The sequence below is a fragment of the Rhinopithecus bieti genome, unplaced genomic scaffold (assembly GCF_001698545.2).
Source record: "Rhinopithecus bieti isolate Rb0 unplaced genomic scaffold, ASM169854v2 scaffold_26546, whole genome shotgun sequence".
NCBI lineage: Eukaryota > Metazoa > Chordata > Mammalia > Primates > Cercopithecidae > Rhinopithecus > Rhinopithecus bieti.
In genome coordinates, this window is record NW_016812367.1 from 1,105,391 (window position 1) to 1,121,968 (window position 16,578).

At 58.3% G+C, this 16,578-nt stretch overlaps 1 protein-coding gene across 1 annotated transcript; it reads left to right on the top strand.

Moving 5' to 3' along the window:
- The first annotated feature begins 975 nt into the window (after positions 1–975).
- Positions 976–16,482, top strand: DBN1 (drebrin 1). The gene is given in 15 exon segments (XM_017896042.1): positions 976–1,053; positions 1,056–1,084; positions 4,242–4,297; positions 4,917–5,029; positions 5,202–5,276; positions 5,392–5,538; positions 5,687–5,764; positions 5,956–6,107; positions 6,184–6,247; positions 12,706–12,765; positions 12,853–12,976; positions 14,137–14,307; positions 14,689–15,338; positions 15,645–15,747; positions 15,899–16,482. Coding segments are annotated over 15 exon segments (1,956 nt in total). The 5' UTR covers positions 976–990; the 3' UTR covers positions 15,970–16,482.
- Positions 16,483–16,578: the final 96 nt, after the last annotated feature.

Genomic DNA, 16,578 nt, shown 5'->3' on the forward strand with positions numbered 1-16,578 from the left:
CGGCGGCCGGACGCGGCCCAGAGGCGCGGGGTCCCGATGTGGGGCCCAGGGCCGCGTGGCCCTGCGGGAGCCCATCCCCCACCCTACCCCCCGGGCCCGGGAGACAGGTGTGCACGGGGCGGCCAAGGGCACCTTCGCCACCTTCGAGCGGGCGAGGTCCGGGCGGGGACGGGGCGGGGACCGAGCTAGCGGAGCCAGCGCAGCCTGCCCGGTTCATCCCGGCCGGGCCACAGCACAAAGGAAAGCGAGGGCGGGGGAGGAGCGGAGCGGGCTGGGGGCCGGGCGCCCCGCCCACCGGGGGCCTCTCGGAGTGGGCCGCCCTCCCCCCGGAAACCTGGGCTGGAGTGAGGTGGAAGGATGTTTGCTGCCACATGGCGACCGCGAAGTGACTCCCTTACCGCCGCGGGTCGTGGAGGAGGCAGGGGTGAGCTCTCCTCCCCTACCTGAAGGGGACTGCGGGGACTAGGCAGCTGGCTGGGGGGCACCGAGCTGCCTGTCTAGGGCGCCAGCTGAGGTCCCTGGGAGGAGGAAGTCCTCTGGAGAACAAGTGTGGAGGGAGCCCCCAAAGAGGGCTGAAGGGGTGAACAGATCCACGGGCCCCTACCAAGGGGCCCTCGGTCCCTGATGGGGGAGGAGCTGGGCCGCCTCTCTCCCCGCCCCTCAACTGTTGTCTCCCCCTTGAGCTGGGGGAGGGGATGGACCACCTGCTCTGGGGCTGGCGGCGGAAAAAAGAAACGGAGGGGTTCCTCACTGCCCCATCCTGGAATCCTCTTCCTCCCCACCCCACCCCGTAATACTCTTGGGGAAGGTGCCCATCTGGTTCCTAGGCCTCCTCTCCCTGCTGGCAGATGGGAACAGGCTCTTCTTGAGGAAACTGAGGCAAAGAGGAGGGCGGGTCTGAGGGACCCCGCTTAGGCTGGCCTCACCCACACACTGGGCGGGCAGTCAGGTGGAGACTCTGACCTGGGGGCTCCTGGAGGAGAGGATGAGATGGCTGGGCATCCATGGCATGGTACTGCAGCACTGGCCAGCAGCCAGGCCTGGAGGGATGGACGCGAGAGAGACAAGCTCTCATGTCCTGCAGGTCAGTCACAGGAGAGGCCAGCACAGACTCAGCAGGCACGCGGCCCACCCATTGTCCCAGCCCTGCCCCAGGGGGGGCTGAGATCATGGGAGGAGCTCTGGGCAAGTGGCCGGCTTGGCCTGGTGTAGGAGCTGGCTTCGGGGTAAGGCCCCGCCTGGGGAGAGGCACAGCTCACCCCAGAACACCTCCTTCGCCCTCCAGTCTGGAGGGGTGTTGTCTACCACCACCCCATTTTCTCCTAAAAGCAGAGCCTGGTGGCCTATTGCCAGGGCCACAGAGCCCCTGTTGCTCAACATCCTGCTCAACAGAGGCCTGCCCCCCCCACCCCAGCAGCATCCATGTGGCCAAAGCGAGTTATTCATCACTGGTGTGCGTCACCCCCCATCTGGGTTGTGTGTGGGACACACAGATGCACACATGCACATATTCGTTCACTATGGGCCCAGATCACATTTTGAAAAAGGGGTGTGAGGATCACTTTCTGCACAAGAGGATATGAATACCCAGTGCCCAGCATGGAACCAGGGGTGCAGTGAGGTCTGAAGACTCAGAGGCAGACCCTGCACATAGGTCCAGAGGGAGGGGTGTCTTGGGTAAATTGCTGTCTGCCCCCGCTTACCTTGCTTCCAATGGGGAGGGGTGGTTGGGGGGGAGTTCGCTTCTAGGTGGCAGGGCCTCTGAAGCGGACCACTACTCTGGCACAGGGAGCAGGGGACCCAGGAAATGAGGTTGTATAGTGGGAGGGGCCGCTGTTGTCCTGGTTGTGATATGACTCACTGTGATCATACACAAGTTCCTGGTCCTCTTGGAAAGAAAAGGGATTGGGCCCAGCCCTACCTCAGATACTGAAGGCCTTTCTAGCACCACCATCCTGAGAGTGATGGTCCTGAGGGGTCCACTTGCTCTCAGCCCCCCACCCCAGCTCACCCCAGGGTCTCTGGAACTGCCACATTCCAGCTCCCATCTCACACTGGTTCAGTTTCTCTGGCTAGATGGCTTCTAAGTTGGTGTCAATATCACACATACTTACGGTATGCGGTGTGCTGGACCCCAGGACCCAGAGAGCAGGATGTGCTGATTGACTGAGTCAGCGTGCCTGCCTTCACGAGGCTTACAGTTGGGGGCAGTGTCTGTCTCCAGGAGTTGGAGCTGGTGAGATGTGTAGATGCCTGGTCCCCTACCCCATCCTGATTCCCTGTGGTTTCACCAGCTTCCGCCTGGTGCACCACCAGGCTTGGGATGCCTCTGATGTGTTTGAGAAGCACTGGTCTTTGTATTCCTGCTGGGATGTGGTGGGTGCTCTGGGAGGGGCACCTCAGGGGAGGCTGCTGGGGGCCAGCAGCCAGCACTGGGCTCTGAAGAACGGAAGGATTCCACTGGGAATAAGCGTGGGGTAGAGGAGCAGGTCTTGCCTTCCATGTGAAGCGAACAACATAGGCAGAGGCTCCAGGGTGAGCCCTGTCCAGAACCCTGCTTGGGTCAGGGAGCCGTCCAGTGTGGCCCAAGTGTGTGGTGTGGACAGGGCAGTCTGATGGAAAGGCAAGCTGGAGGGTTTGAACTGGGGTATGGTTTCTGCTGGAGAAGGGCTGTCACTGGAGCAGGAAAAGGTGGCCGGAGGTGGGTAGGCAGGGGCTGAGGATGGAAGGCGCCCCAGGGAGCCTGGGCAGGCCAAGACAGGTCCTCTCAGGGAGGCTTGATGTCTAGAGCAGTCTCTAGGAACTAGGGTCCCTGGTCTCTGCCTCAGTTTCTCATCTGTGCATGGAGAAGGACAGAGCGTGCTTCTCTCAGGGCCCTTTGTTCCCGTGGTGGGTTAGGGCAGCAGGACAGGTGGTGGGGCAGCTGCACTGGGAGCAGCTGTCAGGGTCAGGCCGGAGCTGGGGGTAACAGTTGGACCAGGAGCTCCCAGCCCCCCAGCCCACCTGTGTTCCTTCCTGGAGGTAGGAAGTGGGGAATTCAGGAAGGGGAGGGGCTGGGGCCATTTGGCCCTGGCCACAACCCCTTAAGATGTCCCCTCCGTCCCTCCTGCCTTCATCTCCTTTGTCCCTTCACTTCTGTCCTTTCTCTTTTTCCTCCTCTCCCTGTTTCTTCCTCTGCTTCTCCCCTCCTCTTTCTCTTCCCCCTTGCCCTCCCTTACTGCCTCCCCTCCTCACAGCCCCAGCCTCCTGCCTTGGCACCTGGGAATAGGAGTTTGGAGAAGGAGTTGAGCCCTTTCAAACCTCAGGGACAAGGCCCTTCCTCCTAGGCCCGGCTCTCCTCCCTCCCAGAAGGTCCTCAGCCTGGGCCTGCATGGGGTGATGGGGGAGGCATCTCTGCATTCCCTTCCGTGAAATGGATGCTCTGTCACCACAGCCTATCAGAAGGAGCCAGGGCACACAAAGCTAGGGAGGAGGAGGAAGGCCACCAGGTCAGCTTTCTGTTGAAGCTCAGGTGGAAGGAAAGGCCAGCAGTCTCAGGAGGCCTCAGCCAGGGCTGAGGCAGCCTAGGGGCGGGAAGGCCTGGAGCTCACGCATGGCCACCCTGGGGCCAGAGTCTGGGCGAGAGTGACTGCAGTGACCTCATCCCCATTTCAGAGAGGCGGAGATTGAGGCTGAGGGCGGGTCCCCAGGGTCCTTTGTGTTCAAGGAGAATGCAGTTGGGGTGGGCCAGTCGTGTGCCAATTGCAGGGTTGCCATGGTTACCGGGGGATGCCCAGAGCTGTAGGAGCACCAGGTTCTCACTTCTCCTCCCTCCCTGGGGGAGGGGCAGCGGGGACCAAGGCACGTGCCAGGTAAGTTCCTGGCACTAGCCAATGGGGGATGAGGATTGTGGTAGCCAGGGAACAGTAACCAAGGAACCGTCGCCTTGGAATCTCCATCACACACCCGCTCCGCTGGGTTGTAGGCTGCCAGGGCCAGGGCCAGGATGCTGCGCACTGAGCTCGACCAGCCAGCAATTTCTCTCTTCACTGCCTGTGCCCCACCTGACCCCGGCCTCCAGCGGCACCCAGCTGGGCTCCCGCCTGAACCAATGACTGGCCCTGTTGTCATGGCTACAGCAGGAACCCTCCCTGTTCCTGTCCTACCCCCTCCATGTCCCCTATCCCTCCCCAGAGCCGTCCCCACCCAGAATTGGCGGCCTGGGCCCTGACAGTTTGACAGCCACCCCTCCCTCTCCCCAGGGCTCTGTACACGTATGAGGATGGCTCGGATGACCTCAAGCTTGCAGCATCAGGAGGTAGGAATTCCAGCCATTCCTTCGCCTTCCTCTCCGCCCCCTCCTCCGGTTGTTTTCTTCCCCACCCACCTGACTGTAGGCCACCTCCCCGCCTGCACCCTGCAGCCCCACACTTGCCTGGATTTGGCTGGTGTCCTTCCTCCAGTCATCCCTGTGTCCTCAGGGTGGGGAGGAAGCTTGGAGTCTTGTTGAATGTTGGACTTATGAGGCTAAGCCTCCAACAGGGAAAGTGACTTGCCTAAAGCCACACAGCTGGGACACTGGGGGAAGGGCCCTATTCACCGCCTTCCCCAGAGCCAGAAGGCTTGATTGTGCCTCTGGGTACTGGCACCTGGTGAGACATGATGATGTGTGAAGAATGAGACCTGAGTGTGAAGAACAAACACTTCCTCAGTCCTACCCCAAATCAGGGCCTGCAGGAGTCATAGGCAAAGCTACATCCCTGTGCACCGCCGCCCCCACACATACCAACACCAAACTGGGGCCCACAGATCCCGGAGACCAGAAGACCCCTGGGGGGGCCTGTGGAGCCCTGGAGGAGTCTTTCCTTTGAGTTCCAGGCTCTTTTTGGGAAGGGTTTAGGAGGCAGAGAGACGTGACACTCTCCTGGTTACCCCAGAAGGGGGCTTGCAGGAGCTTTCGGGACACTTTGAGAACCAGAAGGTGATGTACGGCTTCTGCAGTGTCAAGGACTCCCAAGCTGCTCTTCCAAAATACGTGCTCATCAACTGGGTATGCGACCGGGGCTGGGGAAGGGAGCTGAAGGCCCAGAGCAGTCTCCCTTCCCGTCGGCCCTCTGACACCCGTGGAGAGGGAACCCCACCAGTTCCGGGGAAGATGCACCCTATCATGTAGGGCCCCCCCTTATCCTTTCCCAACCGCCTCTTTGCTGGGTACTTTGCAGGTGGGTGAAGATGTGCCTGATGCCCGCAAGTGCGCTTGTGCCAGCCATGTGGCTAAGGTGGCTGAGTTCTTCCAGGTGTGTGTCAGGGGCCAGGGCTCTTAGGGGTGGGGACAGCCACCAGGGTCTGTGTGCTGCGGTGGTGATGGCGGGAGGATGGTGCCACCTGAGCACTGCCATCTTCTTGTGGAAGGGCGTCGATGTGATCGTGAATGCCAGCAGCGTGGAAGACATAGACGCGGGTGCCATCGGGCAGCGGCTCTCCAACGGGCTAGCGCGGCTCTCCAGCCCCGTGCTGCACCGGCTGCGGCTGCGAGAGGATGAGAACGCAGAGCCCGTGGTTAGTGTGTGTTTGGCACCCGTGGGCTCTGCCTGCGTGGCCTGGTGCTCGAGTCTGGCCTGCCCGGTCCCTCTTAGCCCTCACCCTTTAGGTGTGGGGGGCTCCTGGGGCATTCAGCCTGCCCATGCTGGGTCCTTCGACACCGCAGGGCACCACCTACCAGAAGACAGATGCAGCTGTGGAAATGAAGCGGATTAACCGAGAGCAGTTCTGGGAACAGGCCAAGGTATGGAACCCTGAACCTGGCCTGGCTGAGCCGCCCCTCGTGGACCCCATGGGGCAGGTCTGAGTCCCTCACTGCAGTGGCATGGCCCATGCCACGGGCCCTACCCCCAGCCCTGGGTAGGGAGGGGCCGGAGGGACAGGGTTCAGGCGCCCAGGCTCAGGGCCTACCCTTGCTCACACCGGGGCTCGCAGAAGGAAGAAGAGCTGCGGAAGGAGGAAGAGAGAAAGAAGGCCCTGGATGAGAGGCTCAGGTTTGAGCAGGAGCGGATGGAGCAGGAGCGGCAGGAGCAAGAGGAGCGTGAGCGGCGCTACCGGGAGCGGGAGCAGCAGATCGAGGAGCACAGGTGAGCCCGCCCACCCGGCAGCGCTCCAGGGCCCCTTGGGCGCACCCTGACGGGTGCCGGCTGCTTATCGTTCCAGGAGGAAACAGCAGACTTTAGAAGCGGAAGAGGCCAAGAGGCGGTTGAAGGAGCAGTCTATCTTTGTAAGTTCTTGGCCAAGGCTCCCGGTCTCTGGGTCAGGGAAGTGAGAATGGTCCCTGTGTTCCTGGGCCTTGTGGGGAGATCAGTGGCTGGGAGACAGTGGTGGCTGTTCTGGGGACCTGCATGGGCACGGGGTGCCATGGAGCATCAGGCCTGGCACCTCATCACGTGGGGCTCTGGCCTCTGGCTGTGGAAAAAGACTACTTTGGAGAAGCTTGTGCTCTAGATTGGAAGAGAAAATCCATCTAGACCCAGACCCTCACTGACCAGGCTCCCCCTCCCCTCCCCCGGGGTCTCTCCTCAGATTAGACACTGTTCTTGCATTCTGAGGGGCCACCAGGCCTGGTCCCACCACGGGAGTGAGGCAGGCGGCATGGGGGAGCCTGGGCCAGTGCTGAGCATCCGTACCCAGTGTGCTGCGTCTCCTTGGGAGCAGCCTCTTTGTTCCAGGGGTCCCGTCTGAATCTCCAGACATTGGGAATTGCGCGTAGGTCCTGTGGATTGGTCCCTGAAAATTACAGCAGAGTCACATCTTCATGCTTTGAATTTAGTATTTTGGAAATAGCTAATGTCATTCAGGACTCAGCGTGGCTCAGTTCAGGAAGGGAGGTGGGTTGACACTCATCTGGACTGGGACTGTGATAGGCAGATGCAGAGCTTTGGGGACTGAAATGGGCTCCAGAGTCACCCACAGGAGGCTGAGAGAGAGGAGGCAAGACAGTCCTGCAGGCACCAGCATTAAATCACTCCAGTCACATTGGCCCTTGGATGGGATGGGGACGATGTGTGGCTGGCTGGTAAGCTCCAGTCTCAGTCATTCATTCAACACACACTTGCCACTTGCCATATACAGAACATGGTGGAGAACAAGCTGGGTAAGATCTTATTTTCATAAGCTGATTCATGTTTTGTTTTGTTTTTTTGTTTTGTTTTTTTTTTGAGATGGACTCTCACTCTGTCACCTAGGATGGAATGCAGTGGCATGATCTTGGCTCACTGCAACCTCCGCCTCCTGGGTTCAAGCGATTCTCTCCCTCAGCCTCCTGAGTAGCTGGGATTACAGGCGCACACCATCATGCCCAGCTAATTTTTGTGTTTTTGTAGAGACAGGGTTTCACCATGTTGGCCAGGCTGGTGTTGAACTCCTGACCTTAGTTGATCTGCCTGCCTCGGCCTCCCAAAGTGCTGGGATTACAGGCGTGAGCCGCTGCGCCCGGCCACATGTATTTGCTTTAATTGTGGCAAAATACATAAAATGTACCATTTCAGTCATTTTAAAATCTGCATTTCATGAAGTGGCATTAAATTCGTTCCCATTGTTGGATAACCACCACCCCTGTTCATTAAACACAAATTCTGCCCCTCCCCACTGGCCAGCTCCTGGCAGCCACCATTCCACTTTCTGTCTCTATGAAGTTGACTACGCTGGAGACCGCCTATCAGTGGAATCACACAGTGTTTGTCCTTGTGCATGTGGCTTATTTCACTTAGCATGATGTCCTTAAGGTTCATCCATGTTGTAGCATGCGTCAGAATTTCCTTCCTTTTGAAGGCTGAATCATATTCCATTGGATGGATATACCACATTTTTTTATCCTTTCAGAGTGAGGGTTATTTATTTAATTATTTTTTGAGATGGAGTATTGCTGTATTGCCCAGGTGGAGTGTAGTGGTGCGATCTCAGCTCACTGCAAGCTCCGCCTCCAAGGTTCACACCATTCTCCTGCCTCAGCCTCCAAGTAGCTGGGACTACAGTCACCTGCCACCATGCCTGGCTAATTTTTTTGTATTTTTAGTAGAGACAGGGTTTCACTGTGTTAGCCAGGATGGTCTCGATCTCCTGACCTTGTGACACACCCGCCTCAGCCACCTAAAGTGCTGGGTTTATAGGCATGAGCCACTGCGCCCGGCCCCTGGCCTGCCTCCCAGGATTTAAGTGCATTTTCTGCCTCAGGGCCTCCCCAAGTAGCTGCGATGCTACAGGCACCACCACACGCCCGGCTTAATTTTTGTCATTTTTAGTAGAAATGGGTTTCACCTTGTGGCCAGGGCTGCCTTCTCGAAACTCCTGCACTCAGGTGATCCACCTCGGGCCTCACAAGAGTGCTGGGATTACAGCGCATGAGCCCACGCCACCCGGGCGGATAAGTTGGTTACTTCTTTTTTTTTTTTTTCTGTACTTTTTAGTAGATACGGGGCTTCACCATATGCCGAGGATAGTCTCAATCTCTTGTCCTCGTATCCACCCGCCCTGCCTTCCCAAGTGCTGGGACACAGCGTGAGCCACTCGTGGCCCAGCGCCAAGTTCGTATTTTATTTATTGTTTTTAAAATTTTTTTTTTTTTTTTTTTTTTTTTTTTTTTCTTTGAGACGGGAGTGCTCGCCTCTGCTCACCCAGCGGCTGGAGTGCAGTGGCGATCTCAGTCTGCCCGCAAGCTCCGCCTCCGGCGTTCCCGCCCATTCTCCCTGCCTCAGCCTCCCGATGTAGCTGGCGACTACAGGCGCCCCGCCACCCGCGCCGGGCTAGATTTTTGTATTTTGGGTAGAGACGGGGTTTCACCGTGCTTAGCCAGGATGCGTCCGTCGCATCTTCCTGACCTCTGATCCGCCTGTCTCGGCCCTCCCAAAGGTTGCTGGGCATTACAGGCCCTTGAGCCACCGCGCGGCCCGGCCCTGTTTTTAAATTTTTTTGAGACTGGTCTTTGCTCTCTCACCCAGGCTGCGAGGTGCAGTGGCGACAATCTCGCTCGCTGGCAATCCTCTGGCCTCCTGGGTTCAAGCGATTCTCTTGCCTCAGCCTCCTGAGTATCTAGGATTACAGGCATCCACCTCCATGCTCAGCTAATTTTTGTATTTTTGGTAGAGACAGGGTTTCACCGTGTTGGTCAGGCTGGTCTCGAACTCCTGACCTCGTGATCTGCCTGCCTCAGCCTCCTGAATTCCTGGAATTACAGGAGTGAGCCACTGTGCCCTGCCCGATAAAGTTTATTTATTTTTTTAATTTTATTTTATTTATTTATTTTGAGATGAAGTCCCACCCTTGTCCCCCAGGCTAGAGTACAGTGGTGCCATCTCAGCTCACTGCAACCTCTGCCTCCTGGGTTCAAGCGATTCTGCCTCAGCCTCCCAAGTAGCTGGGATTACAGGCGCCACGCCTGGGTAATTTTTGTATTTTTAGTAGAGATGGGTTTTCACCACGTTGGCCAGGCTGGTCTCAAACTCCTGATCTCAGGTGATCCTCCTACCTTGGCCTCCCAAAGTGCACTGCGCCCGGCCCTGATGAAGTTTATTTTTATGCTAACATTTCAAACGTACACACATGCAGGTAGACAGAATAGTGTTGTGAACTCCCTGAGCTGATTTATTTTCACCAGTTATCAACATTTCAGGTAAAGTCTAAAGGAGTTTACCATTATTATTATTATTATTATTTTTTTTTTTTTTTTTTTTGAGACTCTTACCATTATTTTATAGCCCCATCTGGCCCTTCAAGTATAGTTCACCTGAGAGTGACAGTGGACATTCTAGCAGGTCAGTGTGGTTCCCTTGCAACTTCAGGTTCTCTAAGGAAGGGCACATGTGAGAGACTTTGGGATTTAGCCCTATAAAATGCTTTCTCTTGGCTTAAGGAGCTGTCTGCTTTCTCTCCCTGTTACGAATTGTGTGCCATATCTGGGTTCCCTTTTTGCCTGGCCTGCAGGGGAGCTCCCGTGTATCTGAAAATGCTTTAGGCACAGCAGTGGCTTTGACCTGTGTGGTTAGTGCGTTGGTCTCTCTCCTCCCTCTGGGCCTTGCTTGTTTCAGTGTTGTTCACATGATTGGTAGTTAAAGCCTTTGTGGTGAGTCAGGCGCGGTGGCTCATGCCTGTAATCCCAGCACTTTGGGAGGCCGAGGTGGGTGGATCACCAGGTCATGAGATCAAGGCCATCCTGGCTAATACGGTGAAACCCCGTCTCTACTAAAAAATACAAGAAATTAGCCGGGTGCGGTGGCGGGTGCCTGTAGTCCCAGCTACTCAGGAGGCTGAGGCAGGAGAATGACGTGAACCCGGGACGTGGAGCTTGCAGTGAGCTGAGATCGTGCCACTGCACTGCAGCCTGGGCAACAGAGTGAGACTCCATCTCAAACAAACAAACAAAGCCTTTGTGGTAGCTACCCCTGGTCCTTACTTTGAACAAGGCAGAGGAACCAAGTGAGATTACAGCAGGCAAGAGGCAGAGCAGCAAAGGCTGGTGGGACACAGGCTCATGGGAAGGCGAAGAGCCTGGGCTGTCTGGAACTCCGTGGGCTGAGGAGTGGGGGAAATTTGATTGGGAAAGGGGAGCAAGGGCAGAGGAGGAGTTTAGACTTCATTCTGGGAGTCACAAAGTTATCGTTGAGGTGACAGCCCTCCTGAGGTGGGATACTACGAAGGGCCCTTCTCCCAGTGCCCTTGACAGATAAGCTAAAATTCTAGATTATAGGCTCAAAAACAGGGCTGCCCTGGGACTTCACCACCTTAGCAGCCCCTCCTGTCCAAGCTGCCACCTGAGCAGCAGGGGACACTGACTAAGAAGCCTTAGGTGTATGAGTGCAGTTGAGCAAAGGTGGGTCGCCTTGTACCGGCCACCCACCCGGAGACCCCAGTCCTCATCCTGTGTCGCTCACAGCTGAGAGGGAGGTGCCTCCGGAAATGGGAACTTAAGGATGTGGTGTCATCGTGGTGGAAGCCAGGAGCACCCTGTGGGGACCCAGAGGAGAAAATGACCTGAACAAGCCAGGGACTTCTTCCCCAGGAAGCAGTGGTCATGCTGTAGCTGGAAACCAGAGGGCCTGGCCCCTGGGTCTGGAGCAGGCATTTGGGAGAGGGGCTAATCTCCCGTGCTGAGGCTTGGAGGTGGGAATGGGTGTGCCTGTTCTGGGAACTGACTGTGTTGTGCTGAGGACTTGATGTCTACATCTCACAGTATGTGGGCGCTGTGGGGTGGGGGCCGGCAGGGGGTGGTATTAGAGAGGTGATGGCTAGGTCAGGCAGGGGTGGGGGACGTAGGCCAAGCGAAGGCCCTGCCTACCCAAAACAGCGCGTGCAGTGGGCAGGTGAAGCCAGCAGGCGGTGGGGCCGGGGGCAAGTGGGCGGCACACACCTCTCTTAAGGGGGCTGCGGCGAGGTCCCGGTGATGGCTGCTCTGGAGCTTGCAGGTGATGTCGCCAGGGCTCTGGCACCTCAAGAGAAACTGGGACCCTGATTTCAGTATGAAAGTTCCTGGTTTTTAAGTGGTGGCAACTAATTAACATGGTTTAAAAATATCATACCAGCAAAACGAAAGCCGTCTGTGGGTCATATTTAGCCAGTGCTTGCTGTGGCTCATGGGAACCCCTGAGGGATTTTAAGCTCAGAAAAATCATGGTCTGATCCGCATTTTGGAAAGGTTCTTTCAGGGCCTATGGAGAGCAAATAAGGCAGGTAGCAGTGAGGAAGGCTAGGCCGTGATGCCACGGTCCAGGCAGCAACATTGGCAGCATGGTGGCCCCACCGCTGGGGTAGGTCCGAGAAAAGTTATCTGCAAAACAAGGCGCACTCCTGGATGGCCCAAGGCACTTGCTTAGATATGGGGATGAGCAAGCGGGTGCATGAGCCTGGTGCCCAGAGGCCTGGCAGGTCAGAGATCAGGTGGCTGAGGGTCCTGAGGGAAGAGAGGGACTGTGTGACTCAGTTTGACAGGGCAGAGGTACCACCTCTGAGACCCTTCCTGCCAGACTGTGAAAGAAGCATGAGGGCTGTAAGAAGGCCAGAAGGCTGGGCACTGGTGGCTCATGACTAATCCATCCCAACCCTTCGGCAGGCCAAGGCAGGAGGATCCCTTCAGCCTAGAAGTTTGTTGAGACCAGCCTGGGCAACATAGGGAGACCCCATCTCTACAAAAAAATTAAAATTAGCCGGGCATGGTGGTGCACACCTGTAGTCCCAGCTACTTGGGAGGCTGAGGTGGGAGGATTGCTTGAGCCCAGGAGGCAGAGGCTGCAGTGAGCCGCGATTGCACCACTGCTCTCCAGCCTGGGTGACAGGGCGAGAACCTGTCTTAAAAACAAAATAAATAAATAAATAAAATACAGTTGGCCGGGCGCGGTGGCTCAAGCCTGTAATCCCAGCACTTTGGGAGGCCGAGACGGGCGGATCACGAGGTCAGGAGATCGAGACCATCCTGGCTAGCACGGTGAAACCCCGTCTCTACTAAAATACAAAAAAACTAGCCGGGCGAGGTGGCGGGTGCTTGTAGTCCCAGCTACTCGGGAGGCTGAGGCAGGAGAATGGCGTGAACCCGGGAGGCGGAGCTTGCAGTGAGCCGAGATTGTGCCACTGCACTCCAGCCTGGGCGACAGAGCGAGACTCCGCCTCAAAAAAAAAAAAAAAAAAGTAAAAAAGAAGGCCAGGAGCCCCTGTGGGGGTAGGTGCACCAGACACTGTCCCTTTGGTTTCTAGGGTGACCATCGGGATGAGGAGGAAGAGACTCACATGAAGAAGTCAGAGTCGGAGGTGGAGGTGAGAGCTGGGGCACCAGCCAGGTGAGGCGGACAGGGCTACCTCAGCTTGCCTGGCCCAGTCCCAACCTTTTCCTTGTGCCCTCAGGAGGCAGCGGCCATTATTGCCCAGCGACCTGACAACCCACGGGAGTTCTTCAAGCAGCAGGAAAGAGTCGCATCGGCCTCTGCGGGCAGCTGTGATGTGCCCTCGCCCTTCAACCATCGACCAGGTAGTCCTAGGCCTCACCCCCACCTGGCCCCACTCCTTAGGTCACGGCCCTGAGCCTCTCTGGGACTCTTTTGGAAGGGAAGCCTTGCCCAAGGAACCCTTGGAGAAGGCGAGACCTTCATCCAGCGTGCATCCGCCCACCACTTCCCAGGTGGCAGGACCCCAAGAAGGGCCAGGGATGGTGGTGAAGTCACTTGTGGCTGAACAGTGGGGAGTGCTCGGGCCTGTGGGGTAGCTCTGGCATGGGCTGAGGCACAGCGCTGGCCGCGGGGAGCAGCTCAGCTGGGGTGAATTAGGCCTGGCCTGGAATGCCGGGATGCATGCGGGCTGGGCTCTTGTGTCCGGCCTGAGTGAGCCTCCTGGAGCTTGCACCCAGGTGTCCCCGTTGCGCTTCTCACTGTGCTGCTTCTGCCTCCCCTGAAGCTCTTCCCTGCCCTGTCTGCTGGTCTGAGTGTGCTTGCCCCGTGCTGGGGTCCCGCCACAGGCCCTGCCCGCTGTACTGCTCCCAGGCTGGCTGTGTATCTGGGGCTGGTGTGAGGCTGTGGCTGGCTTGGCTGAGTGTGCCCCTGGCTGAAGGCAGCTTGGACATCCAGGGCCAGCCCTGGGGGCGGGAGAGGCCTCGGGCAGGGGTGGGGGAGACTGACCCTCTCTTGTCCTCTGTCTCTTTCTCTGTCTGTCTCTCTCGGCAGGTCGTCCGTACTGCCCTTTCATAAAGGCATCGGACAGTGGGCCTTCCTCCTCCTCCTCTTCCTCCTCCTCCCCTCCACGGACTCCCTTTCCCTATATCACCTGTCACCGCACCCCAAACCTCTCTTCCTCCCTCCCATGTAGGTAGCAGCCCCAGGCCTCGGCGGGGGTGGTAAGGAGGGCCCCGCTTCCCAGCAGCCCCCCGCCCTCACTCCCCCAGCCTGACCGCTGATCTCTGGCGTTTGTCCCCAGGGCAGGCACTGCCTGCCTCTTGCCCCTGGCCTTGTGGGGCACTGGCCCCCAGGGGCCTAGCTTACAGGGTCTGGAGCTGTAGTCTGGCCCCTGCAGGGGCTGGGGAGCTCCCAGCCCCGACCCAGACTCCAGAGAGGAGGTGCTGGCCAGGCCCCAAGGAGGACAATCCTGTCTCACCCTGCTCCCCTGCCCTTACTGACCCACCTGGGGTTTGTTCCACAGGCAGCCACCTGGACAGCCACCGGAGGATGGCGCCCACTCCCATCCCCACGCGGAGCCCGTCTGACTCCAGCACCGCCTCCACCCCTGTCGCTGAGCAGATAGAGCGGGCCCTGGATGAGGTCACATCCTCGCAGCCTCCACCGCTGCCACCGCCACCCCCACCAGCCCAAGGTGAGAGAGGGATCCTACCTGCACCAGGCCTCCCATCATCAGTCCTTGGCTGGGAGCCCCAGGTTGCCATGGTAACCATTCTCCAGGGATCTGGGCCACCCATCACCAAGACTGCATTGCCCTGGAGGCGGCTGCTGGGGGAGGAGCCCTGGTGTACAGTCAGACCTGCCCTCTCTAAAGCTTAGCACCTGCCCTCTCAAGTGGGAATCGGGCCTTCCCAGAGCTGCCAAGGGGCTTAAAGTCACGGGGGTCACTGGGTAAGGGGGCAGTGGGCCACCTGCATGGAAGTCCCCAGCTCTCTCACTCCTTAGTGGGTGGGCAGGGTCTCCATCCTCCCCCAGGGGAGCCAGTTGCATGTCTCCTCTGCCTGTGCTGTGACAGAGACCCAGGAGCCCAGCCCCATCCTGGACAGTGAGGAGACCAGAGCAGCAGCCCCTCAGGTCTGGGCTGGCCCCATGGAGGAGCCCCCTCAGGCACAGGTGCCTCCCCGGGGGCCAGGCAGCCCTGCAGAGGACTTGATGTTCATGGAGTCTGCAGAGCAGGCTGTCCTGGCTGCTCCTGTGGAGCCTGCCACAGCCGACGCCACCGAGGTCCACGATGCAGCTGACGCCATTGAAACCGACACTGCCACTGCGGACACCACTGTTGCCAACAATGTACCCCCCACTGCCACCAGCCTCATTGACCTATGGCCTGGCAATGGGGAAGGGGCCTCCACACTCCAGGGTGAGCCCAGGGCCCCCACGCCACCCTCGGGTACTGAGGTCACCCTGGCAGAGGTGCCCCTGCTGGACGAGGTGGCTCCGGAGCCACTGCCGCCAGCAGGCGAAGGCTGTGCCACCCTTCTCAACTTTGATGAGCTGCCTGAGCCGCCAGCCACCTTCTGTGACCCAGAGGAAGTAGAAGGGGAGCCCCTGGCTGCCCCCCAGACCCCAACTCTGCCCTCAGCCCTTGAGGAGCTGGAGCAAGAGCAAGAGCCAGAGCCCCACCTGCTAACCAATGGCGAGACCACCCAGAAGGAGGGGACCCAGGTGCGGCAGGGACTGCCTGGTGGGAGGGATGGGAGGGATGGGAGGGAGTGGGGGCTGAGCAGGGTGCTGGCCCTGCATTCCTCATGCTTGCACCAATACCCCCTTTCTCTGTGAACCACATTATTGGAGGGGAAGTCCATCCCCCCCGCAATGGGCCAGCTCTGCTTTTGTTCCCAAGGCAGGCATCCGCGTTTCCCTGGCAACCACTGATGGAGTCATTGGTTGCTGGGGAAACAGGCTCAGGCCTGATAGGTAAGCCCCAGTCCGGCTGGGTGGGGCCAAGTGACCTAATGCTTTCGCCTGCAGGCCAGTGAGGGGTACTTCAGTCAATCACAGGAGGAGGAGTTTGCCCAATCGGAAGAGCTCTGTGCCAAGGCTCCGCCTCCTGTGTTCTACAACAAGCCTCCAGGTAGTACTGGGCTGGATGATGGGGAGGAATTTGGGTGTGGGAGGATTTGAGTGTGGGTAGCCACCCCACCACTACCCACCGCTCACAGAGGCTGGGGACACAAGTGTGGGTCTGCTAGGTCCTTAACTCCTCTCCCTTTCTAACGCCTCAGAAATCGACATCACATGCTGGGATGCAGACCCAGTTCCAGAAGAGGAGGAGGGCTTCGAGGGTGGTGATTAGTGGTGGCGCCAACCCTAGGCTACCCTTGCCAAGGCCGCCCACCTGCATCGGCCTCTGGCCAGACGGCCCGCCGTGCCTGCATTCGCAGCAGCTCCGCCTGGCACCCACTCTGGATTCCGGCCCTGGCTGGGGACTTGGCCGCTTCCCTACCCACAGGGCCTGACTTTTACAGCTTTTCTCTTTTTTTTAAAAGTTGATAGGAGACTTGTACAGTTGACTGGTTTTCCTCCCGTTGGTAGTTGAGACGCTGTTGCAAATTCCACTCCTCCTTCCCTGGTCCAGATTGTAGCTCTTAGTCCTCCCTGCTCAGGTGGCCGGGGTGGAGGCCTCACCCTGCTTGGGGCCTGGCGTTGGGGGAGCTCTGGTGGGAAAGTGTCTCCCACCTCTTTTCCTAGTTTTATGTTTCTTGGAAAAATATCACTTTGTATTCTCTGTCCAGGGCTTCAGATATTTTGCACGAATTTTAAAACATGGCAATAAATGGCTCGTGGGCTCTGGCTCCCTGGGACCCCCTCCCCGCCCTTCTTTTGACCCCTTCTTGTCTGGCCCAAAGGAAGTAGCAGGTCCAGCTGGGGCCCCTCGGCTGCCCCCCCCCTCTCCTGCTGGGCA